This window comes from Hylobates moloch, unplaced genomic scaffold, assembly GCF_009828535.3.
Source record: "Hylobates moloch isolate HMO894 unplaced genomic scaffold, HMol_V3 SCAFFOLD_19, whole genome shotgun sequence".
NCBI classification, from domain to species: domain Eukaryota; kingdom Metazoa; phylum Chordata; class Mammalia; order Primates; family Hylobatidae; genus Hylobates; species Hylobates moloch.
Window position 1 is genome coordinate 33,384,712 of NW_026652294.1, and position 19,900 is coordinate 33,404,611.

General features: G+C 43.3%; 1 protein-coding gene across 4 annotated transcripts in view; it reads right to left on the bottom strand.

Moving 5' to 3' along the window:
- Positions 1-19,900, bottom strand: part of RAP1GAP2 (RAP1 GTPase activating protein 2) — a 261,713-nt gene that overhangs the window by 49,937 nt on the left and 191,876 nt on the right. For all 4 annotated transcript variants that reach the window (XM_058431162.1, XM_032137937.2, XM_032137939.3 and 1 more), the window contains 3 exons: positions 5,265-5,343; positions 4,366-4,419; positions 534-617 (listed from right to left, as the gene is read on the bottom strand). In XM_058431162.1, coding sequence (XP_058287145.1) covers positions 534-617; positions 4,366-4,419; positions 5,265-5,343 — 217 coding nt within the window. The remainder of the gene's footprint in view (positions 1-533; positions 618-4,365; positions 4,420-5,264; positions 5,344-19,900) is intronic.

Below are 19,900 nucleotides of genomic sequence, written 5' to 3' on the forward strand. Positions count from 1 at the left end.
ACTGGCTCTCTAAAGAAGGAAGATAGAAACCCTGGTGTCTGCAAATTTCCATAGCGTAAATACTTCCACCATGGTTGACTTCAAGCTGCCAACATGATGTCACGGAACAGAGTTGTGAAGAGACGCGCCCAGCTGGCTCCATCACATCACTCAAGTTTGGGGAGAAAAAGCTAATTCCCAGTGGGGAGAAATTTGGGCAAGGAGAGAGCAGCCTATGCTCCTCCATTCCCTTGACCGTCTGGTTTTTCTTATAACCAGCAGCCCATAAATACATATAAGACGAGGCAGCCAGGAAGAATGAGAATTTGCTATATGAAAAAAATGACATCACTGTTTAAGGACATGCAGTCGTTTTTGTAAGTAGCCTTGCTGGAAAGTTCTGCCACCTCCAGTCTAATTCATACCTTAAATGTGACCGTTGTATTCCAAATGCTTAAGAACGCAGGTCAGGGCTCCTGTGTTCAGGGTGGGGATAAAGAGTCCTAAGTGAGAAACCACGGGATACGGTCACCGGTATGGATGGCGCAGCTTACCTGCCTGGCTTTTTGATAAATGACTCCGAATTTGAATGTGTTGTTGACTTCATGCTCATCATAGGACACAATCATTTGGGAGGCCTGGAAAATGTGGCAAGAAAAAAAAAATCAACATTTGTTAAATTTGGAAGCAAGTGAGGAAGCACATGGCAGGGGAAGCATCCATTTGGGGAGAGAATGCGTCCCCTGGTGTGAAACATCCACATATACGGAGGGAGAGAAATCCTAAGTACACAGTCAGGCTGCAGCTCCCAAGTCAGCTACCTTCTAAAACGTGGGCTTCCCCAGTAGGAACCAAACCTCTGTATCACTCATTCCACTGCCATCCAGATGTGCCAGCCAAGGCTCGGGCACATGTGTCCAGCAGTTTACTTGACCCCAGTGTTGAATCTGTGGTGTAAAAAGTGAAGCCAGAACCCCAAAACTGGTCAGCAAGGATAACTCTAGTCCTAATTCCACCTCTAATCAGCAGACCGAGTCTGAGCAGGTCGCCACTCCTGACCAAACTTCAATCCCCTCTGCACAAAATGAGGGTCTCTACAGAGACCACGCTAAGGAGAAACATACCCTAATACAATATGCAAAGAGGAAATGTTTAAAACCTGACTCCTGGTTCTATCTAATTTTCCACTACGCATCATACAGTTGATGACTGGGATCAGAAAAATTAAACTCCAAGTTTTTTCAGGTTTTGTTTTTTTCTTTGTTTTTTTTTTTTGTTTTTTTTTTTTTGAGATGGAGTCTCGCTCTGTCACCCAGGCTGGAGTGCAATGGCATGGTCTCGGCTCACTGTAACCTCCACCTCCCGGGTTCAAGCAAGTCTCCTGCCTCAGCCTCCCGAGTAGTTGGAATTACAGGCCCCCATCATCACACCGGCTAATTTTTGTATTTTTAGTAGAGACGGGGTTTCACCATGTTGGCCAAGCTGGTCTCGAACTCCTGACCTCGTGATCCACCTGCTTCAGCCTCCCATAGTGCTGAGGTTACAGGCGTGAGCCACCACACCCAGCCTAAACTCAAGTTTTGAATCCACTGTTTTTACCTATGTAGCTTTGAGTGAGCTGCTTCTCTGGGGCTGAGTTTCCTCATCTGTTAAATGGAGATATGTGGTTATGAAGATGCAAAAAGAAAGAGCTGAGCACGGAGCAGCTGTCATCATCATCAACATCATCATCATCTACATGACCTTCCAGAAATATCAGAGCTGAACCAGCTTATTGGGGAAGAAAAGATTTGGGAGCTGTTGGGATAATCTCAGCAATAAAAAGGAGGGATTCTCAGTGCGGAGACTTGAAATTCGAATGTCCCTTCCAACTTTTACATTAAAAATAAAAAGACAAGAAAATTGAGTATCATTTTTCACCTGTACAAGGAATACTAATGGATCGTCTTACAACTGGTCTAGGAAAAAAACCTTGGTGGGTGTTATGGACAATTAACTGTTAAAACTATTTTAAGTTATCTGTATTTAGCAGAGTACTTTCAACTTGAGTGATCTGAGCTGAATTTGAAGACTATTAATAAGTTATGTTTGGAAGTTTTAACTTCAATGAAGTAATTATTTGCTACGAAAGACACAAACATTAAATTACTAAACAAAGATGGTGCAATATCTTTGTTTTTGTTTTTTGTTTTGTTTTTCATGAGGCTCCTGAGAATCAACCCAACTGAAGTATTTCAATGCACTTGAATGAGAAACATGTTTAGTGTCAGAAGAGCCCAAGAAGGCACTGGTGTGAAAGGTTCAATCTCAGACGTTGGTCAATTACCGTGGCGCACTTTCTGGTCACTTTGCACTGTGTAGATTTGAAGCACAGTGGTGAAAACATTAAATGTGACATTTGAAAAAGAAAAAAAAAAAAAAAAGGAGGGATTCAACCACATGTTATGCGAGAGGAAGAACAAACCAGGCACAACTTATTGGCCGGAATCTGCGGCCTGTGTGAGGTGTATGTCTGTGGGGCTCTCAGCTTGTCAGCTGTCTGGGGAAATGGACGCTTCGCAGCTTCCCCAGCGAGGGCGCTGCTGCCCGACCCTGGAGCCTCCACTCCTGCCTGGGTGAGTCACACGGGAGGAACAGCTGCCCTGCCAGGGAGAGGCACCAGGCCATGAAGAACTTCCCAAAGAACGTTCTAAACTGCAAATTTTAAAAACACACACATGCGCGCATCTCAGCCAGATGAATATCCCAGCCGACTCAGCGGTCCTTCAAACACAGAAAACATGAAAATACGGCTGCTCTTCCATTATTACCAAGGCCCAAGGCTTTCCAAGTGATAGAGAGAACTGTGCAAATAAACACCATTGGTCCTCTCGGTGGCTATGGTTTGACAACCAAAATTGCCAAACCTGTAGTTAAGTTAGACCTTTATGATGGGATTTTAATGTTTGGTTAAACCCCACTCATTCAGTTATAATTATAAAGGGGAGGTCAGTCTCAATGAGAGAAAATGTTCAATGAAGTGTAGCATACTCCTGGTATCAACAGATGCTAAAATAGGTAAACAGAGGCACGTGGAAGATGGAAGGTTCTGTGCAGGAGAGGACTCCTCCATTCGCTCAGCCACTGCAGATGGATACATGGCTGCTTCTGAGAGTGGCATGCCCAGTCATGAACACTGAAAGTGTTTGTTCCAGCCGGGCGCAGTGGCTCACGCCCTGTAATCCCAGCACTTTGGGAGGCCGAGGAGGGTGAATCACCTGAGGTCAGTTCGAGACCAGCCTAGCCAACACGGTGAAACGCCCGTCTCTACTAAAAATACAAAAATTAGCTGGGCATGGTAGCGCTCGCCTGTAGTCCCAGCTACTTGGGAGGCTGAGGCAGGAGAATTGCTTGAACCCGGGAGGTGCAGGTTGCGATGAGCCGAGATCGCGCCACTGCACTCCAGCCTGGGTGACAGAGCGAGACTCAGTCTCAAAAAAACAGTGTTTGTTCCGGGGGATTCTGGATTGTCTCCGCTGGGATGGGGCCTCTCTTCCTCACCAGACATTTCATCTCATGGGTCCTGGTTGTCAGAGTTGGGACTCAAGAGGGTAGACAGAGCCGGCCCCAGCAGGCCTCAGCCGCTGCAGCGTGACCCATGGCAGAAGCTCAGAAGCACGGCTCTGCTTCCCTTGTCCCTCTCCAGAGCCTGCCGGCCCATGAAGAGGCAGTCGATGCACTGGGTCTTTTCCTGTGGCCAATTTTAAGCAATTCACTGTCCGTGGGTGACTTCAGTCCCCTCCTGCCATAATTACTCCTCAGTAGGTTTATTATGATTGCTCTTCTTCCCACTCACACCCCCATATCAGAACTGGGGTATCAGGCCAATTCAAAGAAAACTGGTATCAGAAAACCAGCCGGTTTATAAATGAAGGCAGCAGAGGCTTATACAGCCTGAGAGCTGCAGTAACACGGGCAATGGCGGGGGCGGCTGTCTGGCCTTTCTCTTCTTGGTGAGTGTCTGCCTGCTGTACTTCCCGCCCCTCTGTGACAACAGACGGGATCTGCACCAGCCCCCAGCTACAGAGTCACGTCCCCCTCCAGCACTGGCCTCAGGGAGGTACCGCTGAGGTGTGGTGGAGAAGCTGCAACACTGCTACCCTCTGTCACCTTCACAGCAGCCTGGGGACCAATTCAAATGGACTGGAGACCTAGGCATGGCTGAGGATGGGTTCTCAGAGGACCAGTTTGTGAAGGGGTGGGCAGGGAGAGAGGGAGACATGGAAGCTTATTATGGAGACCCCACGAAACCCCACTATGATGCAGAGAACTCCCCAAAGAGCCACAGGTGTGCAAATCCTTGCCGAGCTGCAGGGCCCCTATGTTGGGAGGCACGAAGGTCCTCACCTTGGGGTACAGGACAGGGTTGAATCTCAGTCCCACTGCATCGTCACAGAGAGCCTGAGAAGGGAGAAGAACACGCAGGTCAGGGATGACACCTGTAGAGGACATCTGAGCTCCTCTGCCCACCTCGACAACGCAGCATGGGAGGTGAGGCACGCGGGTCAGGAGGCCTGGGCTGGGATTCGGACTGCTGCTCACTGACACGTGCCCAGGCAAGTCAACTGCCCTTTCTGGGGTTTGCTGATAAAGCGTGGGAAGGGGTCAGACAAAGCCTGAGGCTCGTCACCATTCTGGCCTGAAGACAAGGCCAAAAACTATCCAGCCCACAAGTGCCACCAAAGGTATCCAGCACAATTCTGTGACATTGCTGCTCCCAGGGTGAGGGTCCAACCAACCCAGCTGACTCTCCTGCTCACCCCACTTTGCTAACTCAGTTCCCAGGTTCACAGGCTCCTTACTCAAGGGGGTGCTCAATCTGGATCACCCTTCAGCCCGACTCAGGCTCTCCTCTGCTGTGAAGGTTCCCCTGGCCACCCCATCCCCCCACCTCCACGGAAGCACTCAGCACATCCAGCCCCGTCTTTCTACTTCTCTCACCTCCCAAACTAGCTGTGAACTACCTGGAAGTAGAGACCACGGAGGATACCGTTCCTAAGCAGCCTCGGCAACAAGGATGAGCCATAGAGGGTGTAGGAAAGACAGAGGCATCTGCCCACAGCCCTCCCGGACCCCCGTCAGTGCAGTCAAGGGCCGAAGAGTAAAGCGGCCTCCCCTTCTCTAAGGGCTGAGCCTACCCAGGATACGCCTGCACCCCCACTCCAGGATACGCCTGCACCCCCACTCCAGAGGCCAGCCCTGGCCTGAGAGAGGAAGCCACCGTCTCTCACAGGTTGGTGTCTCACCTTTGCAATCTGCGGGACACTGGGAAGCTTGCTCAGTCCACCCAAGGGGATCTGCTCATGTACTGTCTTCAGTTTGGACCTGCACAAGATGGGAGAAAAAAAGGCATCCCTAAGAAACAGTCAGTGAGGGTGCGGGGGCTCGTGCCTGTCATCCCAGCACTTTGGGAGGCCAAGGAGGGCGGATCACTTGAGGAGTTCGAGACCAGCCTGTCCAACGTGGTGAAACCCTGTCTCTACTAAAAATACAAGAAAATTAGCCAGGCATGGTGGTGGATGCCTGTAATCCCAGCTACTTGGGAGGCTGAGGGAGGAGAATCGCTTGAACCCGGGAGACGGACGTTGCAGTGAGTCGAGATTGCACCACTGCACTCCAGCCTGGGCAACAAGAGTGAGACTCCACCTCAAAAAAAAGAAGAAAAAAGAAACAGTCAATGAGGAAGGTGGCCGAGATCACAGCACATAGGACACTGGCTTCAGGACTCTCTGAGGCCAGATCGGCCTCAGGTGGCCAAACCACACACGGGCACCACACTCGCATGGTGCGAAAACGGAATCCTACTTAGGCATGCTGGGGAGGTGGCTACTTAAAGAACACGCCTGTAATCCCAGCACTTTGGGAAGCCAAAGAGGGTGGATCACGAGGTCAGGAGTTCGAGACAAGCCTGGCCAATATGGAGAAACCCCGTCTCTACTAAAAATACAAAAATTAGCCGGGCATGGTGGTGGGTGCCTGTAATCCCAGCTACTTGGGAGGCTGAGGCAGGAGAATCGCTTGAACCCGGGAAGCGGGGGTTGCAGTGAGCCAAGATCACGCCACTGCACTCCAGCCTGAGCGACAGAGCAAGACTCCATAAAAAAAAAAAAAAAAAAAAACCAGAACAAGCCTGATATATCTGTCTGCCACTGAAACACAGGAAATGCAAATAAGGACGCCGTTATTTTTTGGTTTGTTTGGAGGTTTTTGTGTTCTCCCAAAGAACTGAGCACAGCTTCTGGATATATTTGGGTTTTGTCATGAAATTAAACCTTTATGAAAAGAAAACCTAGTATTTCAAAATCTGGGTTTACTCAAAATATAAATGGGATGGAGTCTGCTTCATAAAGGGATTCACCATGAGAGTCTAAATTTAGCCTGATCCCCTGATTCATTTAGCACATTATGAAAATGCTGGATTTTCCTGAATGCTTTTCTGCATCCGAGGAGATAACCATATGGTTTTTAATCTGTTGACCTGGTGAATTACATTTCTGTTGAGCCATTTTTTGATTCCATGGGTAAAACTCCACTTACTTCTGACACATTATTTTTAATATCCTGAATTTATTTTATTTTTTTATTTTATTTTATTTTATTTTTTTTTTTTTTTTGAGACGGAGTCTCGCTCTGTCGCCCAGACTGGAGTGCAGTGGCGCAGTCTCGGCTCACTGCAAGCTCCACCTCCCGGGTTCATGCCATTCTCCTGCCTCAGCCTCTCCGAGTAGCTGGGACTACAGGCGCCCGCCACCACGCCCGGCTAATTTTTTGTATTTTTAGTAGAGACGGGGTTTCACCGTGGTCTCGATCTCCTGACCTCGTGATCCGCCCGCCTCGGCCTCCCAAAGTGCTGGGATTACAAGCGTGAGCCACGGCGCCCGGCCTTTTTATTTTTATTTATTTATCTATTTGAGACAGAGTTTCGCTCTTGTTGCCTATTTATTTATTTATTTATTTATTTGAGACAGAGTTTCGCTCTTGTTGCCCAGGCTGGAGTGCAATGGCACGATCCTGGCTCACTGCAACCTCTGCCTCCCGGTTTCAAGATATTCCCCCGCCTTAGGCTCCCAAGTAGCTGGGATTACTGGTGCCCGCTACCATGCCTGGCTAATTTTTTATATTTTTAGTAGAGACGGGGTTTCACTATGTTGGCCAGGCTGGTCCCGAATTCCTGACCTCAGGTGATCTACCCGCCTCTGCCTCCCAAAGTGCTGGAATTACAGGGGTGAGCCACCATACCTGGCCAAAGTCAATTTATTAATACAGCAGTCCCCCTTATCCACGGTTTTGCTTTCCCCAGTTTCAGTTACCAGCAGTCGACCACGGCCAAAAAAAAATAAATGGAAAATTCCAGAAATAATTCATAAGTTTTCAATTTTGTGCTGTCCTGAATAGCATGATGAAATCTTCCATCATCCCACTCCATCCACCTGGGACATGAATTCTCCCTTTGTCCAGCGTATCCACGCCCCACATGCTCCCTACCCATCAGTCACTTAGCAGCCATCTCAGTGATCGGAGGGACTGTTACAGTATCTCACCACCTGTGTTCAAGCCACCCTCACCCTTATCATACCAATAATGGCCCCAAAGTGCAAGGCCCATGAGTGAGGCTGGCACTTCGGATATGATAGAGAGAAACTGTTAACTGCCTCCTTTAAGTCAAAAGGTGAAAGTTCTTAATAAGGAAAGAAAAAAATTCTATGCTAAGGTTCCTGAAATCCATGGTACGGATGAATTTTCTATGTGTGAAATTGTGAAGGAAAAAGAAACTATTGCTAGTTTTGCGGTTGCACCTCAAACTGCAAAAGTTACGGACACAGTGCATAAATGCTTAGTTAAGATGAAAAGAGGATGACATGCGTGGGTGAAAGATATAAACAGATGTGTTTCCGTTGACCGCAATCAGGTTTGGGACTATCTGACATTCCGGGCATCACTGGGGGTCTTGGAATATTTCCACCACGAATATGAGGAGACTACTGTATTTTATCTAGATTTTCACAGCTCTGTTCAAAAGCAACACTGGCCTATTTTTTATTTTCTTGTGCTTCCCTTGCCAGGTTTTGATATCAAGGTGTTATTCCAGTCTTATAAAATTGCTGGGTAGCTTCTCATCCTTTTTTTTTTTTTTTTTTTTTTTTTAAGACGGAGTCTCTCATTCTGTTGCCCAGGCTGGAGTGCAGTGGTACAATCTCGGCTGACTGCAACCTCCACCTCCCGGGTTCAAGCAATTCTCCTGCCTCAGCCTCCCGAGTAGCTGGGATTACAGGCATGCGCCACTACGCCCAGCTAATTTTTATATTTTTAGTAGAGACGAGGTTTCACCATGTTGGCCAGGTTGGTCTCGAACTCCTGACCTCAAGTGATCCACCCACCTTAGCCTCCCAAAGTGCTGGGATTACAGACGTGAGCCACCATGCCCAGCCTGATCCTTTGAAATAGTTTGTATAATAAAGAGATTTTCTCATTCCTTAAAGGTTTGCTAAAACTAGTCTGTGACATCTCTGGGCCTGCTGTTTTTATAGGAGGATACTTTTGGGTACTAATTCAAATTCTTTAGTGGTGAATGTTTAGGTTTTCTACTCCTTATTGAGTCAATTTTGGTAATTTATATGTTTATATAAAAGCATTCATTAAGTACATTGATACAAAGTTGTTTTTGTTATTCTCTGAAGACTTCATCTCTGTTTCTAATTGTATCCTCACCTTTACTGCTGTAATACTATTTGTATCTTTTGTTCTCTTTTTTTTTTTTTTTTTTTTTGAGATGGAGTTTCACTCTTGTTGCCCACGCTGGATCTCGGCTCACTGCAACCTTTGCCTCCCAGGTTCAAGTGATTCTCCTGCCTCCGCCTCCCTAGTAGCTGGAATTATAGGTGCCCGCCAACTCACCTGACTAATTTTTTTGTATTTTTAGTAGAGACAGGATTTCACCATGTTGGCCAGGCTGGTCTCGAACTTCTGACCTCAGGTGATCCACCCGCCTCAGCCTCCCAAAGTGCTAGGATTACAGGCGTGAGCCACCACACCTGGCCTGTTTGTATCTTTTCCTTGTTTTCCCTTATCAGTTTTAGCTGGAGGTTTATCTTTGAAAAGACTAGTAAGATCTAGTAAGACTGAGTTTTTTCTTTTACCATCTCTATCCTTTTTTATTTTTGCTTCCTATTTCACTAGTCTGTTCTTGCCTTTTTTATTTCCTTCCATTTTCTTCAGAGTTTTTTCTACTACTCTTTTTCCAACTTCCTGACCTACATACTTACTCATTTAATCTTTTTTTAAAGTGCATTTAGAACTATACATCTCTCTCTAAATACCATTTTAACTGCAGCCCACACAATTTGATACATAGTATTTTCACTGTCATTTAGTTCTAAATATTTTGTCAGTTCTTTTGAGATTTCTTCTTTAGTCCATTACTTTTTAAAGTTTTTAACTTTCCAAATATGAGATTTTTTTCCCTCCAGTATTTTAATTGTTGATAATTTGTCTTATATTCAAGGAACATAATCTAAATGATATTATTTGAAATTTGTTGACTTTAATACATGGACTTTTACTTTTCGCCACTCCACATGAGCTTGAAAAAATGTATTTTTTTCTTTTGTTAAGAGCAGGAATACGTTAGCCACGATCAACTTTGTTAACTGTGTCGTTCAAGTCTTCCATAGCCTCACAATGTTTTGCCTGCTCGATCCACTGGTTTCTCAGCAATGTTGTCAAAATCTCCCCCTATAATTGCGTGTTTACTTCTCCTTCTATTTCTTTCAGTTTTGCTTTTTAAAATTCAAGACGGTGTTATTAAGTACAAGTTAATGACTGTTAGATATTCTGGGTCAACAGAGCATGTTCACGGAACATCAGGGTGATGAAGAACAGAACGTGCCCTCTTTATTATTACGTAGGCCAAGGCCTCTGGGGGACCTAGAAAAAGGACTCTTTCCCTGCCCAGTTTCTGAACAAATTCAAAAGCAAACAAACAACAGAGTAAGGTGTTCGGAGCCAAAATCACTCTACCACGTGGGAGCACACAGCTTAGTGTGAAGATGAAACGGGTCTAACTAAATACCAGAATCAGCCCAACTTACCCACCCAGTCACAGGCAGTACGGGCCAGGGGCAAGCCCCTCCCATGGACCTGCTCAGGTGAGACTTACTGCACAGGAGACCACCCTCAGGGCAGCTCGGTCCAAGAGGAAAAGGGGGAAGGAACACACAGCTACACAGGTGAGTTCCTGCTCCCAAACATGCCCATCAGGGAGGGCAAAGAGAGCCCGGGTGTTACACCAAAGTATTCCCTCTAGCCACAGGAAACATCAGGAGTGGGGAAGAAGTACTCCAGGTTACAAAGGAGTACATTATCCCTAGTCTTTTTGTCCTGAAATTCTATTTTGTCTGATATTACTATTGCTATGCCAACTTTCATGGTACTTTCCCAGCATATCTTTTTCCATTCCTTTATTTTAAATCTTTCCACACCATTTTTCTTTAGGTGTGTCTCTTATCAGCAGAATATAGCTGTATTTTTAATTCAATCTGATAGGCTGGTATTGTAATAGGCTAATTTAATCTATTTATACTTATTGCAATTACTATCATATTTGAAACTTTTTCTTTTTTTTTCTTTTTTTTTTTTTTTTGAGACGCAGTCTTGCTCTGTCACCCAGGCTGGAGTATAGTGGTGCGATCTCGGCTCACTGCAACCTCGACCTCCCGGGTTCAAGTGATTCTCCTGCCTCAGCCTCCTGAGTAGCTGGGATTACAGTCACATGCCACCATGCACAGCTAATTTTTTGTATTTTCAGTAGAAACGGGGTTTCGCCATGTTGACCAGGGTAGTCTCAAACTCCTGACCTCAGGTGATCCACCCACTTTGGCTTCCCAAAGTGCTGGGATTACAGGCATGAGCCACCATGACTGGCCTGAAATTATTTCTAAACCATCATTTTATATTTTCTGTTCCCTGTGTTTTCTTTCCTTTTTTTCTCTTCCTTTCCTACCTTCAATTGATTTTTTGTTTTTTGCTTTCTTTTCATTAATCCTCTTTTTACCTCCTACTAATTTGCTATAGACTGTATTTCTGTATCTTCCAATACACCTATTTACATTTTTTTCATCAAACTCTAAGATTGTATTCTCTCTCCTGAGGGGCATAAATAAGCAACAACAGAGTATGCTTTTATCCACTGAACATTTTTTCCTTCCCATTGTCCTTGCTACTTTTGTTTATAAATTTAGCTCAAGCCTCCTTTTAAACATGTGAAAAAAACCCAATTTTTACCATCAGTAATTAAATTTATCAACATACTTTATCTATTTCTTGTCACTTTCTAATTAAATCTTTTCTAGTTTTTTTTTCTTTTGACTGAAGTGTATCCTTCAGTAATTCTTTTTTTTTTTTTTTTTTTTGAGACGGAGTCTCGCTCTGTCGCCCAGGCTGGAGTGCAGTGGCGCAGTCTCGGCTCACTGCAAGCTCCGCCTCCCGGGTTCACGCCATTCTTCTGCCTCAGCCTCTCCGAGTAGCTGGGACTACAGGCGCCCGCCACCACGCCCGGCTAATTTTTTTGTATTTTTAGTAGAGACGGGGTTTCACCGTGGTCTCGATCTCCTGACCTTGTGATCCGCCCGCCTCGGCCTCCCAAAGTGCTGGGATTACAAGCGTGAGCCACCGCGCCCGGCATCCTTCAGTAATTCTTTCAGAAAGAGCCCGAGTGGGACACTCCCTTCACTTTTTTATGTCTGAAAGCAGTTTTTTTTTGTTGTTTTTTGTTTTTTCTTGAGACGGAGTTTTGCTCTGTCGCCCATGCTGGAGTGCAGTGGTGTGATGGCTCACTGCAAGCTCCGCCTCCCGGGTTCACGCCATTCTCCTGCCTCAGCCTCTCCGAGTAGCTGGGACTACAGGCACCCACCACTGCGTCCAGCTAATTTTTTGTATTTTTAGTAGAGACGGGGTTTCACCGTGGTCTCGATCTCTCGACCTCGTGATCCGCCCGCCTCAGCCTCCCAAAGTGCTGGGATTACAAGCGTGAGCCACCACGCCCGGCATTTTTTGTATTTTTAGTAGAGATGGGGTTTCACCGTGGTCTCGATCTCCTGACCTCGTGATCCGTCCGCCTCAGCCTCCCAAAGTGCTGGGATTACAAGCGTGAGCCACCGCGCCCGGCATTTTTTGTATTTTTAGTAGAGACGGGGTTTCACCGTGGTCTCGATCTCCCGACCTCGTGATCCGCCCGCCTCGGCCTCCCAAAGTGCTGGGATTACAAGCGTGAGCCACCGCGCCCGGCATTTTTTGTATTTTTTGTAGAGACGGGGTTTCACCGTGGTCTCGATCTCCTGACCTCGTGATTCGTCCGCCTCAGCCTCCCGAAGTGCTGGGATTACAAGCGTGAACCACTGCGCCCGGCCAGCAGTTTTATTTTGTCTTTGGCTTTTCTAGGTATAGAATTTTAGGTTAAGGGTTATTTTCCGTCTTTCTTTTTTAAACACTTGAAAGATACTGCCCCATTGTCTTTAACAACTATCATGGATAGGGAGAAATCTATTTTCAGCCTAGTTCTCATTAGATCATAGATTATCTTGTCTGTATCCTCAAACAGGTTTTAAAATTCTTTTAAATTTTTAAAATCTTTTATTTCTGATGTTTCACTTCAGCATGTCTAGAAGTATTGTTTTGTTTTGTTTTTAAATCACTTTCAGCAGCATGGTGTGTGCTTTCTTCAATTCTGAAACATTCTCAGCTAATACTTTTTTGGATATTTGTTCACTAGTTTATTCTTTCCTTCTAGAACGTCTTTGTGACAAATGCTGGGGCCTCCCAGTCTATTATCCACATATGTTCTTTTTCATATTCTTTATCTCTTGATCTGTGCTGTGTTCTGGAGGAATTCCTTGGGTCTATCTTCCAATTCATAAATTCATTATTTAAACAGACTAGATTTTATCCCATGCGTTAAGTTTATTTCTATAATTATTTCTTGAGTTCCAACAATTTTACTGTTTTTCTTTTGTTTGTTGAGACGGAGTCTTGCTCTTGTCGCCCAGGCTGGATTGCAGTGGTGTGATCTTGGCTTACTACAACTTCCACCTCCCAGGTTCAAGCGATTCTCCTGCCTCAGCCTCCTGTGTAGCTGGGATTACAGGCACCCACCATGCCTGCCTAGTTTTTGTATTTTTAGTAGACACAGGGTTTCACCACATTGGCCAGCCTGGTCTCGAACTCCTGACCTCAGGTGATCCACCTGCCTTGGCCACCCAAAGTGCTGGGATTACAGGCGTGAGCCACTGCGCCCGGTGCCAGAGTGATCATTCTACTGTGCAAATCTGATCATGACCTTCTCCCTTCAGTACCTCTCCTACGACTCTTAGGATAAAATCCGAGCTCCTAAACATCATTGGGACAGGATCTAGCCTTTTCTGACTTCTCTACCATCATGTATCAATCCTACACACACTCAGACACACCCTCCACATTGCCTTCAGTTCTCCCTCATCACCTACATCTCCCATCACCCTCACTAGCCTATAATGATCCATGTCCCTAAGAAGAAGATGCGTAAGACCGAGGACAGAAACAAGAATCTCTAAAATACAGTGCATTTGCACAGAATGCCTTCTATGGGCAAGTAACAAGAACTCATTCCTCACAGTATCTCTACAACCAGACAAAGTCTGGCATATATTAAGCCTTGGGTAAACAAACACTGAATGAATTTCCTAATATTAACCATTCTGCATTGGTAAAATAACTCTTTCTTGGCTATAGTGAATTACTCTTATTAGTCTATTTAGATTTGAGTTTCTGGGGCTGCTATTTTATTTAGAACATTGATTTCTATATTCATAAGGAATATTGGCCCCTACCTTTTTTTTTGCATCTCATTTGACTGATTTTTTTTCAAAAAGATCTTTTTTTTTCTTTTTGAGAAGGAATTTCACTCTTGTCACCCAGGCTGGAAGTGCAATGGCACAATCTTGGCTCACTGCGATTACAGGTGTGCACCACAATGCTTGGCTAATTTTTTTGTATTATTAGTAGAGACGGGGTTTCACCATGTTGGCCAGGCTGGTCCTGACCTCAGGTGATCCACTCGCCCTGGCTTCCCAAAGTGCTGGGATTACAGGCGTGAGCCACTGCGCCCAGCCCATAAAGCTCTTTTAAGCATTATTAAATTAATTGAGAAGCTTTCCATATTTTTTTCTTTTCTCTTGAACAGTTTAAATAACATAAAATCTGTTCCTTTAAAGTTTAAAACACCTTCCTGCAAGACCATCTAGATCTAGAAACATTTGAAGAGAGAATTCTTTGAGAACTTTTTCAATTTCTTCCACAGTTACTGGTTTGTTCAGGTTTCTTTTTTACCTCATCTTAAGTTACGTTTGGCATACTTTCCTAGGAAGGCATCTGTTTCAAATAAAATTTCAAATAAAATTAGAAACAGAAGCAATTCAATAGCATGAGTTGAACACAGCATCCATTAGTAATCATTTAATCTTCTTCACATCTGTGGTCATGCATCTTTTTATGACTAATTTTGTATATTCTTATTTTCTCTTCTCATCTATATTCGACTAGCTAGTTACCTATCTTATTGCTTCTTCCAAAAGAAACCTAGGTTTATCAAGTCTCAAATTATTTTTATTTCTAGTTTATTTATTTCTGCTTTAATCTTTGTGAATTCCTTCCTCTGGCTTTCTTTAGGTAACAATATTGATAAAAATAATAGCCACCATTACTGAGCAGCTGCAGTATGTAAGGTCCTCACTCACCAGGACACGTAAGCACGCAATAATTTAAAGGTACATGCTACTATCATCATTTCACAGATGAGGAAAATGAGACACGGAGAAGTTGCTAACAATAATAACAACCCGCAAATATTATTCTTATTTTTATTTTACTGTATTATTATTATTATTATTTTTGTAAAGATGAGGTCCATTCTATTGTCCAGGCTGGTCTCAAACTCCTGTGACCCTCCTGCCTCAGCCTCCCAAAATGCTGGGATTACAGGCATGAGCCAACACACCAGCCAGTTTTTTTCTTATTTAATAGGAAACCATTTAAGGTAATGAATTTTCTTCTAAGTATTGTTTTGAATACAACCCATAGGTTTTATGTATAATATTATAAATGTCATTACTTTATAAATATTCTGTAACTGCAGCCCAAAAGTTACTTAAGAAAGTATTGGGATTGTTTACTTCTGAGTGGTTTAGTGGGTTTTTTAAATCATTATTTTGCTATTAATTGCTAGTTTTATCATCAAATTGTAAGTGAATACATCCAGCAGAAAGCTTGCTCTTTGAAATGTATTTAAATTTACTTCGTGGTTCAGAAGTTCCTAATTATAGCTGCTATCGATAATTACCTACAAGTAAGTTAGTTACATAGGTTGACTGATTGATTGATTGATTTAATTTATTTAAAAACAGGGTTTGTTCTGTCACCCAGGCTGTAGTGCAGTGGCACAATCATGGCTCATTGTAGCCTCGACTTCCCAGGCTCAAGCAATCCTCCTGCCTCAGCCTCCTGAGTAGCTGGGACCACAGGTGTGTGCCACTTCACCCAGCTAATTTTGTTTTTAAGAGATGGGTTCACCCTATGTTGCCCAGGTCGGTCTTGAACTCCTGGGCTCAAGTGATCCTCCCGCCTCAGCCTCCCAAAGTCCTAAGATTATAGGCATGAGCCACTGTGCCTAGCCAAGATTTTAAAAAATAGAATCTTAAATAACAGCCCAATTTAAAAAGAAGCAAAGCTTATAAACAGTTCATAGCAAATAAATAGAAGCGGTTGTTAAATATATAAAGAGATGTCCAACATGATTCATATTAAGATTATAAATTTGGGCCGGGCGCTGTGGCTCACGCCTGTAATCCCAGCAGTTTGGGAGGCCGAGGCGGGCGGATCACAAGGTCAGGAGATCGAGACCATCCTGGCTAAAACGGTGAAACCCCATCTCTACTAAAAATACAAAACATTAGCTGGGCGTGGTTGCAGGCGCCTGCAGTCCCAGCTACTCAGGAGGCTGAGGCAGGAGAATGGTGGGAACCTGGGAGGCGGAGCTTGCAGTGAGCCGAGATCGTGCCACTGCACTCCAGCCTGGGCGACAGAGCGAGACTTCGTCTCAAAAGAAAAAAAAAAGATTATAAATTTGAACAACACTAAATACTATTCTCATCTATCAGATTGGCAAAAATCCGAGTGTTTGACAATACATTCTACTGAAGAGGCTTTGGAATAAGAAGCACTTTGATACATTGCTGGTGAAAGTTCGAATTTATACAGCCCCTACAAAGGGCAATTTAACGTTATCTATCAAAATACAAATGTATTTATATTTTAACCTAGCTATCTCATCTGAGAAACTATCATAATCCATAAAAACTGAGTCTGCACAAGGCTATTCATTTAATCATTTTTGTGTTACCAAAATATTGGCAATGGTCATTAACAAGGTACGTATTATTATTATTATTATTTTTGAGACAGAGTCTCGCTCTGTCGCCCAGGCTGAAGTGCAGTGGTGCCATCTCGGCTCACTGCAACCTCCATCTCCCGGGTTCAAGTGATTCTCCTGCCTCAGCCTCCCGAGTAGCTAGGGTTACAGGTGCACGTCACCACGTCCAGCTAATTTTTGTATTTTTAGTAGAGACAGGGTTTTGCCACGTTAGCCAGGCTGGTCTTGAACTCCTGACCTCAGGTGATCCATCTGCTTCGGCCTCCCAAAGTGCTGAGATTACAGGCGTGAGCCACCATGCCCGGCTCAGGGGATGTATTAAATAAACTATTTCACATCCATGCAATGGAATACTATCCAGCAGTAAAATAAATTAAGACATTCTCTATATGCTAATATGGAAAAATCTCTAAGATATATTGTTAAGAGAAGCAAGTTACAGAATTCTACATAATACTGTGGAAATAAGGAAGGAAATAAGAATATATATTTTTAGGCTAGACGTGGTGACTCACGCCTGTAATCCCAGCACTTTGGGAGGCAGAGGCGGGAGGATCACCTGAGGTCAGGAGTTCGAGACAAGCCTGGCCAACACAGCGAAACCCCGTCTCTACTGAAAATACAAAAAAATTAGCCAGGCGTGGTGGCATGCGCCTATAGTCCCAGCTACTTGGGAGGCTGAGACAGGACAATCACTTGAACCTGGGAGGTGGAGGTTGCAATAAACCAAGATTGCACCACTGCACTCCATCCCGGGCAACAGAGCAAGACTCCATCTCAAAAAAAAAAAAAAAAAAGGAATATATACATTTACACATCTTTACATATCTTATTTATTGTGTGTGTGTGTGTGTGTGTGTGTGTGTGTGTTTCAAATGGTTGGGTTGGAGCCCGGAAGTCTAGGTTTTGGTTTTTGTTTGTTGGGTTTTTTTGTTTGTTTTTCCTTTGCTTTACTTTGTTTTAAAGATCTAAAATGATTCTGATGTAGCAGGTCCACAGAAAACCACTGATCTACTATGCAATCAATTTGTGTAAATATTCTAAAGGCAATTGAAAAGAAGCAAAATCTGTTAGAGGATCAAAGTCTGATAGTTAGATACAGAAACAGATATATATATAAAAGCAATATATATATAAAGAAAAGTATGTATATAATTGATATTAATGAGATGAATAAATATAATTTCTAACCCTAGTATTGATGTCAAGTGATGTGTGTTAAAAATCTACCATTACAATTATATTCTGTGAATTTTTCCATAATCATTACATACATGTGAACATATACATATACTGTTATAATATATACTATTGACAATATAAAATATCACTGATTTTATCTTTTATGAAAAGATGGATAATAGCCCTCTTTATCACACTGATTGCTTTTTTGCCTTGAATTCTACGTTTCTATATTAATATTGCCAATCCTGCTTTCTTTCTGTATTTGACTTTTCTAATTTTTTTCTTAACAATTTTCAAATATTCTGAGTTACTTTCTTTAATAAAATATAGATCAATTTGTGTAGGTTTTTTGGAGAGATGACCCAAACTGAGAATCTTTGTTGTTTAACAATCAAATTTAACTCATTTAGATTTATTATCATCGCATATGTACACACACTTCTATCATATTTATTTATTATTCCTTTATTTTCTTTTTCTACGTGTGGTTTCTTTGTCTTCTTTTACTATTGGAATGCTTCCATTCTACTACTAGTAACTTTATATCTATGAAATACTAAATTTTCATCAAAGTACATCCAGTGATTAGTTTCCATTCATTGATTTTGTCTGTTAATGGGTGAGTCATTTTGATTTTCAGATTTAATCTTCAATAAGCTTAACAACATCAATTATCCATATGTGTAATTCCTGCTCACTACCCTCCATATTCATCATCACCTCACTCATCATTTTAAAGTTGTGTTTCCTTTGAATTATGTGAGAGTTTCTTAAGCTTGTTCCCCATATTAATAACTGGATTTTCTACAAAGTAGATTCTGCTTTGTACTGCTTCATATACTATTTAAAATTCTTTTTGGCCATTTTTATTTTATTATCTCCCTAATTTAACCAGCAACTGTTTCCTCCCGTTCTGTTGGCTCACTATATCTTTTCTTTCTTAGTGTGTATTTTTTCTAGAGGTTTGTGGAAAATTCAAAGTTAATAAATCTCTCAAATTCACCTGGCTTTCTGTAAAAGTAAATACTTTTCAAAACTCTGTTATTCTCTAACTAGTTTATGCTTCTTTAGAGGCAGAATCTCTTCTTTTACAAACCCATAAAATTTCATCTTCTTTATATCCAAACTTGAAACAGAAGAAATCTACACAGGCTTGTTGTCTCCAAACTGTGGGTAGATTCTTCTTGGCTACTCTCATGGCACACACAGGCTGTTAGAATACTTAGAACTTAGACTGGAGAGCTGCTTGTTATAAATTTGGGACATCAATTAAAAAATCCAGAAGCCTATTGGGAATGAGGAAAAAGTTTGGACAGTAGTCACTGCCAGCAGGGGAATTTCATCTCTGGATAATTTCTTCTTTGTGTTTGGCAAAGCTGCTAAACCATGGAGCCAGTTTTTATGTCTGGTTTCCAATTTGGCCTGGCAATCACTCCAAGTACATGATGTGACTGCCCAACTTCCGAGCTGGTGTACGGCTTCTCGTCACCACCCTACCCACTAGCTTTCTCTCTGGGAGAGCCACATTGGAGCTTGCCCTTGGGCTTCCTGGGGCATTGATTTCAATGCTGTTGACCCACAACAACAAAAGTAATTCTATGTGGAAAGATTCCTGTCTATTCCAGGGCTCACTCTCACTCCTAAAGAGGACAGGACTCTTCTAGAATCTTCAACTTCATATATTCCCACGCGACATTGCTTTCTTTTTTGTTGTTGTTGTTGTTGTTGCTGTTGTCATTGTTGTTGTTGAGACAGAGTCACCCAGGCTGGAGTGCAGTGGCACGATCCCGGCTCATTGCAACTCTGCTTCCCGGGTTCAGGTGATTCTCCTGCCTCAGCCTCCTGAGTAGCTGGGACTACAGGCGCCCGCCACCATGCTGGGCTAATTTTTTTTTTTTTTTTGTATTTTTAGTACAGACAGGGTTTCACCATCTTAGCCAGGATGGTCTTGATCTCCTGACCTCGTGATCCATCCACCTTGACCTCCCAAAGTGCTGGGATTACAGGCGTGAGCCACCATGCCTGGCCACAACACTGCTTTCTAAGGAAGAGAAACTGGGGTTCAACTCTCAATATTCACCTACTTTTAGTCCTAACTGCCCCACAGATTACAAAACAAAAACAAAAAACCATCAAAGTACATGTTGTGTGCCTGGCATCTTTCTTAGCTTCCAGCCCTGAAGCAGCATTTCCAGTCCTAATGTAGGAACAGTATTAGAAAAAGGGGGTTAGATCTTTGTA